We start from the raw sequence: 13427 nt of genomic DNA, 5'->3' as shown, positions 1-13427 counted from the left end.
TGAGGAGGATCCAGATTATCAAGGAGGAGCCTAATCCCATCTCTCCCCCACGTGGTTGAGCTTCATCAGCAGCAACCACAGATCTAGATATTCAGATTCTTAGCACAAATCTTGCCTTATTTACGAGGCCAGAGCATAAACAGAGGAAGTTGAAGAACACGTGGGGCATCCAAATGGGCCTCAACCACAACATTCTAGTAAATGAGCCCAGCGGCCCTACTATAGGGATATGTGTAAGGAGATCAGCAAGGCTTGGAGTGGTGTGCAAAGGCCAACCCCACAAGAGCTCTAAAATGTATACTTACCAAAGCATAAAGAAGATTTGAATGGATACATTACATGATTGAAGCCTATGTAGGCTCACTACAGGTACTTTTATGTGTTATGGTTGGACTAATCCTACAAAACAGTCCATCAATTTCATGTTGAATTATGATAGGAGGAGAATAGGGGGGGGGGGAGGGGGGGGGGGGGGGAGGTGAAAATTATGTAAGGGGGGGGGGGGGGGGGGGGGGGGGGGGGGGGGGGGGGGGGGGGGCCGGGGGGCCCCAAAAAGGGCCCCCCCTTAAAGGAGGGGGGGGAAGGGGGGGGGCCCCCGTTAAACATGCTTTTACCAAATACCACTTGTTAGGGATATAGATGCACAACCATGAACGAATAAGAACGTAAGCAAAATACACACGAGGTATTTAACGTGGTTTGGCAAAACACTGCCTACGTCCACTAGAGAGAAGAAGTTCCACTATTTCCAGAAAACCTCACACAACTCTCACACCTCACAAAGTGCTATCCCTTTGCTTGCCCCCAATCCCTATCCCTAGGATGGGTTCCCCAATCCCCTACAAAGATCGATGCATCTAGACTATCTCACAGAGACTATTTATAGGAAAACCTAAAACCCTAATCCCCGTATAATTACAATTACTTTCCATTGAAAAGTAAGAACTCTTTTGAATAGGAAAAATCAGAAGCTTTCTCTTTGGATTGAACCGTGACCAGCAAGTTAGATCTCTTGGGTTTGGGGCTTATTCCAATAGCTTCCACACATGAGAGGACAATTGCATAAGTGGGATAAGGACGACATTGTGACAAGTATTAGCAACACGACATAAGCGTAAGGTAAGGTGTTATAGGCTAATGAAACGGAAATTTCTTATAACTCACGCTACTGGGAATATTTATCTTTTTTACCACCCACAATGTACCGATCTTGATCAGCCATGCACAAATAACAAAGATCTAGAAAGATCCTCGACTCCAGGGGGAAAAATGATCGGTTCTAAGTGTCAAAGAGTATAGGGATTAGGGTTTTAGGTTTCTTTATAAATAGTCTTTATGGGATAACCTAAATGATTCAATTCTTGTAGGGGATTGGGGAACCCATCCTAAAGATAGGGATTGGGGGCAAGAAAAGGGGTAAGCACTTTGTGAGGTGTGACAGTGTTGTGAGGTTTCCTCGAAATACTGGAACTTACATTGCGGGATTGAAGCCTAAGTGAGCTCACTACGGGTACTGTTATGTGTGATGGTTAGACTAATCCTTCTAGACAGTCCATCAATTTCATGTTGAATTGTGATGGGAGGACGATGTTCCTCAAGTCAGTGGATGCATCCAAGGAGAAGAAGGATGTAAAATACAGATATAAGTTGCAAAAGGAATTGGTGTTGAAGGATGGAGTGGATCATGTGGTCCAAATTGTCACAAATAATGGAACCAACTTTAAAGAAGCTAGGATGAAGATGATGGAGAACCCTAGGTATTAAATACATGCTTCTACCAACTTCTACTAATGCTAGCCTGATTTTTAGCATTACTTTAACATTGTCAACCTTATTCTTCCTCAATCAGGCATATAAAAAAAATGTGGCATACAACCTTACAACTTGCAATTTAAAAGGAAAAGGGACTCCTAAAATAGAAATAATAAAAGGAAACTCACTCTTTAATTAACTCTCTAACAAACTCCTTTCAGACTCCGACACGCCTTTTTTTTTTGACAAAGGCCGGGAGAATAGGAGAATGAGAAGAAGAGAGAAGAGGAGAAGCCGAGAGGGAGTTCAGATAACAGAACTGATATGTAGCTCGACCACTCCAAAGAAACAGAAGGAGAAGAAACAAGGAGAAGAAGAGAATCAAAGGGAAGAGAGAAAGTTCGACCCAACCTCGTGAGAGAACAAGAGAGGAAAAGCAAAGGGAAGAGGAGGGCAAATCTCAAATCTGAGATCATGATGGACCTAGCCTCTGCAAAAACAGCCCAGAGGGAGGAGAAAGGCGCTCAAATAAGAGAGCATGACTAGATAATTTTCGAAACAAAGAGGAGACGATGAGAGGAGAAGAGCAAAAGGAGGAGAGGGTGGCGGAGAGACACACGGCGGAGGACCACCAGAGTTTCTCGGCCTCCAAAGACACCGGTCGAGGAGAAGAGTGAGAGAAGAGAGAGAGGAGAAGGGGAGAAGGAGGTGGAGAGACACATAGTGAAGGACCGCCAACATCTCTCCGCCTCCAGAACCGCCAAACGAAAACCTAGTCATCAGCTACCAAACAGTTGTTAGCTTTTCTATTTCTTCCTTGAACCACTATAGATCTGGCTTTACTATTGTCTCCTCATAACCCAAAGGCGTGAAGGCCTAGATCAATGGAGTTGCAGCTATGCATCGAAGGATTTTTTGCAGTCATTTTGATGGATCCTTGGTGTCAAGGGAAGCCTTAAGGGGTATCGTTGTAGTCCTCTCCGACTTGAGTCCGAACTCTGATACGGATTCTTCTCCTCTCTTTATCTCTCCTTCACTCTCCCTCTCCCCTTCCTGTTTTTGGGATCAGCTTCATTTCGTTGAGGATTCTTTTCCTCTTTGGCCTCTTTTGTGTTAGGGGGTAAGCCATGAGAACCATCGTTTTTGGTCTCTCTGTTTCAGGCTCGACCTTAGATTCAGATTCAAATTCTTCTCCTCTTCCCTTCCTGTTTTTGGGGTTTGCTTCAATTCGTCGAGGGTTCTAGCCATTGATGGCTTCTCTAGCTTTGGGGGAAAGCCATGAGGACTATCGTTGTTTAACTCTCTGGAATGTGTTTTGAACTCGCTATGTTCTCTTCGTTCTTTGTTTGAATCTTGTGATGCTAACTTCATTGCAATTGTGGTGCTACTACATAGGTGATGCAGAATTGAAGACATATTTACGAAAGAAGAAGCCCATTGGGTTAGGCCCATCAAAGGCCTAAAGTTGTCACCTGAATCAGCCTATGGTTTTCATGGGCTAGGGCTGTTTTTGTGGGTTAAAGTTAGCCCACATATGTTGAACTTCATAGTCTAGACCTAAGCCTAAATCTAGTTTTTGGAAAGTCAATAAAAGAGGCTTTAGTTTGAAAATAAGAGAACTCATTGTCAATGGAGTTCTCCTTTGTCAAGAGTTAGGTAGTAGTTGAGTTATTAATAGGTAGGTGGTGTTAGCTAGTGATTAGATGTTGCCATTAATGTTTATGTCTCTTTAGAATGCTATATAAAGAGACTTATGTAAGTGGTGAAGAAACAACTCATCTATTGAAATCAATTTGCTTTGTTAGCATTCCTTCTCTTTGGAGAACCCTTGTGTTTGATCAAGGTAGGTTGGTGTTCGATCCAATCGATCCACCTTAAGGTGTGAAGCCCGGGTGTTACATGTTACATTGTTATTGTCACTTTCTTCATTATAGTTCTGCCCTTATTTGAAGATCTACTTAGCCCATTATAATACCATTCTAGTTTCAGCCCTTTTCCCATCTAAACTCTGTTTCACTTTAAGTCCATCAAATTTGCAATTGTCTCCCTGTGAAAAGATCCTATTTGGGTATTGTTTTGATCAATCAAATCGGTATCTACATTAATAGGTCCATGTGCATTGTTATAAGAAAGGCTTCTCATGGATAGGATTGAACGAGAGACTACGTCGGTTTAGCTGGGGCCCTTTCTATGTATGGCTACGGGCCTTTTGCAATGTATAACTAGTTTGCTTTTATTGTTGCTCTCAGATGGTTGCTAGGCTCGATGCCTCTTACTTTGGCATTGGGCCACTTGTGCTTGTGTGTCGAGTTCGCTTTAATTGTTGCTCTTAGGTAGTTGCTTGGTTCAATGCCGTTGCTTGTTAGTTGAGGCACTTTGTCTAGGGTTTGTTGCTTATGCTCTTGTATTTCCTTTTATTCTCTTTGGTAATGAATTATTTAATCATCCAAAAAATAAAAATAAAAAAACAGACTCATGACTCTTTTAAAACTAACTTGATTTAAATTATAGACTAGCAACTAACCCATTTAACCTAATCGTGTGATCACTTCAAAGTGGATCCAAAAAATGAAGTTAATTCGTGTATCTTTGTAGAGCCATTGTTTCGGGCCCATGAGAAGGTTCACTGGTAAATAAACCAATGGACAAGGGGCCCAATCCTGACGTGACCATCCCTGGGCTTATTCTTGGAGGAAGCAGGCCCAAAAAGATGTTGGATCTGCATCGCTATCTCCATCTTATATTCTTCCTAGGAAACCTTAAATTCACCCCGCCGAACCCATCAGAATTAAATACAATTCTGACCGATTATTCCCCCCATACTCCCCTAACAACACCAATCAAGCTTGGCTGCATCCTAACCAACCAAAACCCTGTATTCCCCCATTCTTCACTCCACAAAAATCCGAAATCCTAACCCTAATTTTTTTCCAAAAAAAAAATTTCAACAATATTCAACAATTCATGAAACCCCAAGCTTCACTGATAGACTCCCCTTCATTCACCTAACATAACTCTACTATCAAATCCTACATCTGATCAACCCTATCCTAGTTTTGACCCAAAACCCTAAATTGACAAACTTGAGTTGCCTGTCTATTGAAGATCCTGGTTGTTGGCTCTAGTTGATTTCCCATGATCCCATCTATCTAGAACTACATCAAACTCATTTTATCATCATAATAGCCACAACACTTAAGGAATTGATTCTAGAGTGCATTCCCATTTAAGCCCTACACTCACCTTTGCATCAAGACTAAGAAGCAACATTCCATGAGGCCTGTACTTAACCTGCCCCTTACTATTTGTAAAGAAACAGGTTTATGCACTAGATGATTATCAAACATTAACTGGCTTCTTTGTTTGTCCTTCATGCAGGTCCTAAGACCTACATCCCCAAGAAGAAGAAGCCGAAGTGATGCCCTTAAGCTTGCTCTAGGGCTGCCTCCAAGCAGCACTTGTCAGTCTACTAGTACTTACTCTACTGAATTTTTTCTGCAGTCATGTAATTTCAGTTGGGCAGTTTGTTGGGGGCAAACATGTATATCTGCCTAACTTTAAGTAAGGGGCATAAATGCCTCCAAGTCTCCTTATCCCTTTTTTTATAGCAGTTGTATACTTGTATTTTCAGTCATATAACAGCCCATGAATTAGGATAACCAGTCTTCTAGGAGTCCTAAGTTTAAGTCCTGAGTATAGTCGTTTTTAAGTCCTAATTCCAATAGGACTTCCTATGTAAAGCTATATATAAAATAAACCCCCCCCCCCCCCCCCCAAAAAAAAACAGCTTCCCCACCTCTTCTTTCAGGGAATTCAACAAATCAAAGTACAGATTTTCTGTTTCAGCTTTGGTGGATTATTAGGCTCTTGGTGAGTTACATCCTTGATCCTACTGCGGTAGACTTAACCGTCAATTGGTTACTTCATCTCCCCCATCACTGAAGTCAAGGCCCCCGCATCAAGGTAAGCTAGAGGCCAGCACCCCATCCCCTTTCCTAGTCACTTTTTAGTTTCCATTTTCACTTCCAAAACCCTTGTTTGGTCCCTTCTTCCAGCCAAATGCATAACTCATCAACCACCATTAGATTTAACCCTAACTTCATATGCTACAGCCCCCTATACCTGGACCACTTGATTCAAACCCCATCCCTCTCCAGTAACAGTAACCCTAGAAACCATGAAATCACAATTGAAACCCTAACTACTTGACCTAAAATCAACAAATCCCATATTTATCCCAGCAGCCATCCAAATCCACTCAAATCTGGAGAGCATCAACCCACCATAAACCCCCTACTCTCTCCAAAACCCTTTACTAATGACACAATAACTCCACTAACCCAATTGCTGAATCAATTGATACCATGAAAATTTCTGAAGCAAAGACAAAAAATAATAATAATAAATAAAATAAAATAAAAATTTGTAAAAAAATTGTTTCTTTCATTCACACATTGGATCTCACCAAAGGAAAATGACTCAATTAACAAAAAATCTCTATTATTTCTAACTGTGTTGACTAGAAGAGCAACTATTGAATTATAATTCCACTTCTTAATTCAAAAAAGAGAAAGCAATCTTTTTCTTTTTTTCTTATTTTTATTCTACAAAGATTAGAAAAGCCAGCATTTTCTCATTTTATTTATTGTCTTATTTACCAAAATTTCTGAAGGAAAAAAAAAGAAAAGTATTCCGTAAAACATTGTCTCTTTCATTCATAATTGTTTCAAACGAAATGACTCAATCAATATGTGATTGTTTTAACAAAAATCTCTTTTTTTTTTTTTTTTTTTAAATGTAATGACAAGAAGAGCCACTATCCAATTATAATTCTTATTCACTTCATTTTTTTCCTTCAAAAAATAAATAGTAATGTTTTTCATTTCTTCACTCTATAATGATTAGATAAGCCAGTAATTTTTCTTTTTATTTTGTCTTATTCATGAACTATCGTTAATCTATAAAACTAAGTAGATAGAATAGCCTTAACCTTGTCATCTGATTCTAAGATATGTGGGTACCTTGTGATGTGTGGAACTTAGTCAAGAGCATGTAAACATATAAACATTGTTCTCTCATCTCGTTGGGTCACCCTTTTTTCACAAGATAAAAAAGACAAAACACAACAGCAGCATCTCGATGAATTTTTTTTTTTTTTTTTTTTTTTTTTTCCTTTTTTTTTTTGGCCGTTTGAAAAATGGGTCAAAATAAAACATTAAAAGATTTTCAAATGATAAACACTTGCGGCGGGGGGGGGGGGGGGGGGGGGGGGCCCCCCCAGGGGGCCCCCCCCCCCCAAAGGGCGAAACACCGGGCCCCCAAACCCCCCCCCGAAATCCAACCATATCAATAAACCCTCCAGTAGCCAATAAACCTATACTAAACCAATCAATCTGAAAACAGTTGAACCTGCCCAGTTAGCATCTCAATCACTAACCACAAAACCACAAAGCAAGCTTTCAAACAGGAGCCCATTTGAGATCAACTCATAGGAGTCATCCCCTACACCCTACTGGAACCTAACCTAACCCTCTTATTTGGCCTTGGAGTTGGTCTTGAATCTTCTGACACAAATCTTGGTTGAATTGGGCCTCAACCTTGCGAGACTACATTTTAATTTATAAACAAAAATTGAAGCCCAAGGAAGACTGAAACTTAAACTATAGTGGGCTCACTCTTATTCGAGTCATATTGAACCACAAACATATAAATCAAATCTAAACAAGACCAGAAAGTTTTGAACTTCCACCAATGCACCTGATTAAGAGAAATAAATGGCTATATCAGATCTTAATACATAACAAGGCAAAGTTAGTTAATAAGCATATAAGAAGCCAATGAAAATTCAAACAAAGTTTCAGTTCTCAAAATGCTCAAGATGCAGGATCTTCTTAATCTGTGCAGAAAAACAAATGGACATGGTCAATTTTCACTCTTAACTTTAGAAGGTTTATCTTACCTCAATTTCCTGAACGTGAGCCTCATGTACAGGCTGTTGCTGAAGTTTCTGCTGTGTCATCTGGCTTTCCAATGCCATACGAACATGGCGTGCTCGAACACGAGCCTGAACTTTCACCAACGCTTGCATGCAACGAAGGGTTATAGCAGCTTGTTTCCTCACAGCATGACCCCTAACAAGGGCTTGAAGTCTCACCAATCCTTTCAAAGCCCTAAGTGCTCGTCTAGACTGGGAATATCAACCAAAGATTGCACTCATATTTCAAGACCAATAACACTAACAGTTAAACACAAACTAAAGAAGAGAAAATTAATTTATGAACTCAAAGGAGAGAAAACCAACATCTTGCAGCAAGATCATCAGTAAATAATCAGTAAATAAATTGGTTCCTAAATATAATATGTCATCCAGACTCCAGAGATAAGGACATAAGGAAACCAAAATAGTGACTCAGCAACATATAATTGACTCTCAATAAATTAAATGTAATACATGCTTCTATCCAGGATATTGATATTGAGATGGTTTCCAATCATTCATGTGAGTTTTAACCCACCACATGTTTTTCTTTTATTTACAGTATTAGCATTCAGGATCAGAGTTACAATATAAATAAAGAAGCAAACTAATTAAGGAATTTAATTAGACATAAATAATGAGCTTTTCAGATATTAATGTAACCTCGAATTTGATGGAAATTGACCACCAATTTTTATTTAATTCTTTTGGTGTTTTTTTTTTTTTTTTTTGGGGGGTGGGGGAGAGAATGAATAAATCAACCCCAACTTTGATTGCTAATTTCCAAATAGCAGTAAGAGGTGCCAATGCAAATGATTCTTCAGATATTACAGGCTACAGCAATATGAATTAAAAAAGAAACTTCAACACCAGAAATTCTGAATAATGTAACCTGAATTTGGTGGCTCCAATTTTTTTTTTATTTGGGGATGAATAAATCAAACCCAATTTGATTGCTGACGATTTCCAAATAACAGTAAGAGGTACTAGTGGAGATGATTCTTCAGATATTACATGCTACAGCATATGAATTAACAACAGATATTTTAATACCAGAAATCCTCTAAATGCTGTTTGAATGCAGGTAGCAGCCTCTTCTTCTTTGACATTCTTTTCAACTGGAGCAGCAGGCTGTATTTGTAGTGAGCTAGCAGGGGAGCTAGACGCATCTGAACTCATTTGGACCTTTGTGTCCCCTGTTAACGGATCTGAGCTGTGAACAAACTCATCTTCAAGAGTATGACAATCGATGTCCACAGAATGTCTTCTCCGGTTCCAAAACCGATTAACAGGTGCTGACCTCTACATCATTCAAAAATTACAATAAATGCCCTCAACGATGGAAGAAAATGTTACAAAGAAAGTTCACCACGTCACTATAAGACAAGATTTCATTATACTAGCAATATTGAGCCTACAGCTCAAGTTCATCATGTGATCTAAAAAAGAAGGGAAAAAAATCTCCCAGAGCTCTAAGATTTGCTAAAGGGATCAAATCCATATTGTGAATTTATACGACAAAGATTCTCCATCAGGACACACCTTCATCTAGGACAGTCCAGTGGTTCAAAGATATAGTACTGAACTGCCAGAAAAGCATGTTTGGAATAGGTTGAAAGTAGAAATAGATTAGGGTTTACTGGAAAGAAAAATAAGAATATGATGAGGGATGAGGGACTGTCATCGATCAGTAAATGGAAAACACAGACAATAACTTTGCCAAAGGATAAAAGAAAATAGAACAAGAGAACCATCACCACCTTACTATCACAATGACAATGGAAAAGAAATAAAAGAAAATAATACATGAGAGGACCAGCTGATGGGCTGGAGGAATCGGGAGGATTGTTGGCCTTTCAAGTAAAAAGCACAAACGGCTTCCATGGCACGGTTTGTAGCTTTAGGGATAGAAAAGATGTTGAACCAGAAGAGTTAGGAAGATTGGAGGATAGACCTAATCAAGACAGCCCTACCAGCAAACAAGAGAAGCTTGCCTTTCACAGAGGGGGTTTTCTGCATTTTCGACCAAGCATCAGAAAGCAGTGCTGGTTAGTGAGCTTGTCAGGGATTAGGAGCAGCCAAAGGTAGGTGACAGGGAGAGAACTAGGGAGGAAACAGTGAGATGCAGGAGGGCGGCGTTTGTTGTGTCAAAGACACCAGCCAAGAATAAAAGGGATTTTTCTAGGCTAACTCAAAGGAAGAGGGGGAGGCTTTGGAGAAAATCATGATATCATCAGCAAAGGCATGAGTTAATTTATGGGCTTTACACTTGGGGATAGGATGATGCTGATTGGTTTTGGATTGGATAATTCTGGAGACGACTTCAAGGGATAAGGGGAAGAGGTAGGGGAAGAGGGAACAACCTTGGCAAATGCCAACACAAGAGGGAAAGTAGCCCGCCTAAGAGCCATTGATGATGATAGAGAAGAAGGGGGTGGAGATGCAGACTTCGACAAAGTGGACAAAAGAGGGGAAACCTGATGCAGCACAACCAGAAGCTATTGTTCACACTACAGTAGCATGAACAGTAACTTAGATGATAATTTCATATTTGGTGGGCCCCAAGTCCAGCTTGCATGGAAATAGATTCAAATTTGGTGGGCCCAAACTCCAGCTTGCAAAGAGATAAAATAGGAACTGTTTTTTGTGGGAGTTCTAGAGATAATTTAGAATTTTGTTATTTATTATTGGGATAATCATGTAATCAAAGTTTTTATTTGGGTATGATATCTAGGATAAGTTTTAGTTAGTTTTAAATTCCTAAGAGTCCTAGTAGGATCAGTCTTTTGTTAGTTTTAAAGTACTAAGAGTCCTATTATAGTTGTTTTCATATCCAGTATATTTGTTTTGTTATTTAAACACTTGTAATCAGCTTATTGAGAATGGAATAGAAAATAAGAATTGAAGCTTTAGCTTTGTGCGTTTGCAGCAGCCCCCCCCCCCTCTGTCTCACTCTCCTCTTTTCTTCTTATTCTTATAAGTGTTCTTCTCCTTCCTCTCTTTCTTCAAGCTTGATTCTTCTCAGATTTCTCCTTCTTCCCCCTATCTTCTTTATATCCTTCTTTCTACTCTATTATGTCCCCCATTATTTGGTATTAGAGCCCAAACCTGGATAGATCTCTTCTTTATCTCATGGTTTGTTCAACCTTCTTTTCTCTCTTCCTTGTTTTATTTTCCTCCTTGAGATCTTTCTATTCTTCATCCTTGCTTTATTGCCCCTAATTTCTTTTCTCAGTAATTGTGAACAATGCTACAACAACCTATCAAATCCTTTTTTTTATGGTGCCAATCGTGAGACAGATTTTTTTCTATGAAACTCGAGGACGAGTTTTTTTTTTTAAGAGAGGGAGAAATTGATGCAGCACAACCAGAAGCTACTGTTCACGCTACAATAGCGTGAACAATAACTTAGATTATAATTTCATATTTGGTGGGCCCCAAGTCCAGCTTGCATGGAAATAGATTCAAATTTGGTGGGCCCAAACTCCAGCTTGCAAGGAGATAAAATAGGAACTGTTTTTTGTGGGAGTTCTAGAGATAATTTAGAATTTTGTTATTTATTATTGAGATAATCATGTAATCAAAGTTTTTATTTGGGTAGAATATCTAGGATAAGTTTTAGTTAGTTTTAAATTCCTAAGAGTCCTAATAGGATCATTCTTTTGTTAGTTTTAAATTACCAAGAGTCCTATTATAGTTGTTTTCGTATCAAGTATGTTTGTTTTGTTATTTAAACACTTGTAATCAGCTTATTGAGGATGGAATAGAAAATAAGAATTGAAGCTTTAGCTTTGTGCATTTGCAGCAGCCCCCCCCCCCCTCTCTGTCTCTCTCTCTCCCCTCTTTTCTTCTTCTTCTTATAAGTGTTCTTCTCCTTCTTCTCCTTCTTCAAGCTTGATTGTTCTCAGATTTCTCCTTCTTCCACCTATCTTCTTTATATCCTTCTTTCTTCTATAAACTGTCCCCCATTAAAACCCCATCAGGGTTAGAACATCAAGGATGAAGTCCCATCTAAGGGATTCAAAAGCTTTGTGGAGATCAATTTTCAAGAGGGCAGCTGGGGAGTGAGAACTGCAATCAAACCCCTAAAAATCTCAGCACAAAGGAGACTGTTATCAACAATGCTCCTACCCGAGATGAAAGCAGATTGGTTTTTTCTGACAATGGAGGGAATGACGTGCCAAATGTGATTGGGGAGAATCTTGGCAATGAATTTATAAAGGAGATTGCAAACAGATATAGGCCCAAAGTTTGCAATAGAGGAAGCACCAGGTTTCTTAGGGATAAGACAAAGAAAGGTCCGCAAGAAATTGCAGCTTTGGAAGGGCAAACTTCTATCCTTTGCTGGCCGAGTGGTCCTCATCTGATCTATGCTCCAATCCACTTATCTTTACTGGTGTGGCATCTTCTCCTCCCCCAAAGCCACCATCCATGCGATGGAATCCTTATTTTGTGGTTTCCTCTGGAAAGGGTAGGAAGTCTCTCGCCCATCTACCCTGTCAGTTGGTCCTCCATCTACCGCCCCATATCTAAGGGGGGCCTAGGTATCCGCCGGGTCTCTGATGTTAACTTGGCCTGCCTCCTCAAACTATCTGGAAAATTGCCTCAAAGCATGATTCTATTTGAGTTAGGTGGGTATATTCTTATCTTCGGACTATTCCTATGCCCTCCAATCCTTCATGGGTTTGGAGGAAAATCCTTCTCCTCAACCCCCCAGGCTATCTCTGTCATCTCTATCTTCATCTCTACTGGATCTTCCACTTCCTTTTGGTTTGACCCGTGGCATCCGATGGGCATTCTCTATAATCACTTAGGTCCCCGCACTGTCTATGACTCCCGTATCCCCAAAACCACCCCCTTATCAGCTTTCATCTCTAATGGGTCTTGGACCCCCCCCCCCTTCCCATGCTCACACAAGTTTGGGACTCCCTTCCCCATCTCTCCAACTCCTCCCATGACATCACCATTTGGCTACCATCCCCCACCAAATCCTTTACCACCTCTTTGGCCTAGAACCTCCTTGGACCCCATAACCCTAAACCTCCCTGGCCCCCCTTGGTCTGGTTCAAAGGCTTCATTCCCCTCCACTCCCTCACCCTCTGGAGAGCCCTCAACCAAGCCCTCCCCACCAAGCATTCCTCCCTGACCGCCACATCCTTGTTAACCCCAATTGCATCCTCTGCTGGTCCGCTTTGGAAAACTTTGAGCACCTCTTCTTTTCCTGCCCGTTTTCCAAATCTATCTGGGAAAAAGCCCTCTCCTCCATTTGGCCCTGTTCGAAGCATTCATTTGGATTTGGTCGAGATTGGTCCTGGATTTTGATAAACTTTTCGAGTTCCTCCATTTGTGATCGGATTGGTAAGCTTGTGTTCTGTGCCTTAGTCCATCATCTATGGTGGGAGCGCAATCTTTAAAGATGGACTTCCAAATCTCGCTTTATAGATCAGATTTGGAATGCCATCTATTTTGACGTTTCCTCTAGATTGGTAGCTACTCCCCACCCCCCTGTTGATGATACCCCAAGGAACAACCTTATTGTTGTCTCCTGAGGTCTTGGTTCTCCTTTTCGGTCTTCTACTTAAAGACCTTGTACTCCTTTCTCTTTAATACAATTGTTTATTCATCCAAAAAAAAAAAAAGACAAATAAAGGTCTAGTTGATTGAGAAAAGCTAGACAGGGTTGAAGAAGAAGCTACAA

General features: G+C 40.3%; 1 protein-coding gene across 1 annotated transcript in view; it reads right to left on the bottom strand.

Annotated features, from left to right (window-relative positions):
- The window catches only part of LOC149028018 (protein IQ-DOMAIN 5-like), a 32724-nt gene that overhangs the window by 10957 nt on the left and 8340 nt on the right, over positions 1-13427 (bottom strand). The window contains exons 3-4 of the mRNA XM_089167871.1: positions 8783-9031; positions 7712-7939 (exon numbers count right to left, since the gene is read on the bottom strand). Of these exons, the coding sequence (XP_089023997.1) occupies positions 7712-7939; positions 8783-9031 (477 nt within the window). The remainder of the gene's footprint in view (positions 1-7711; positions 7940-8782; positions 9032-13427) is intronic.

The sequence above is a fragment of the Hakea prostrata genome, chromosome 1, assembly GCF_041222555.1.
Source record: "Hakea prostrata isolate BN-2017 chromosome 1, UWA_Hpros_2, whole genome shotgun sequence".
NCBI classification, from domain to species: domain Eukaryota; kingdom Viridiplantae; phylum Streptophyta; class Magnoliopsida; order Proteales; family Proteaceae; genus Hakea; species Hakea prostrata.
This window is presented reverse-complemented; position numbering and strand designations above follow the sequence as displayed.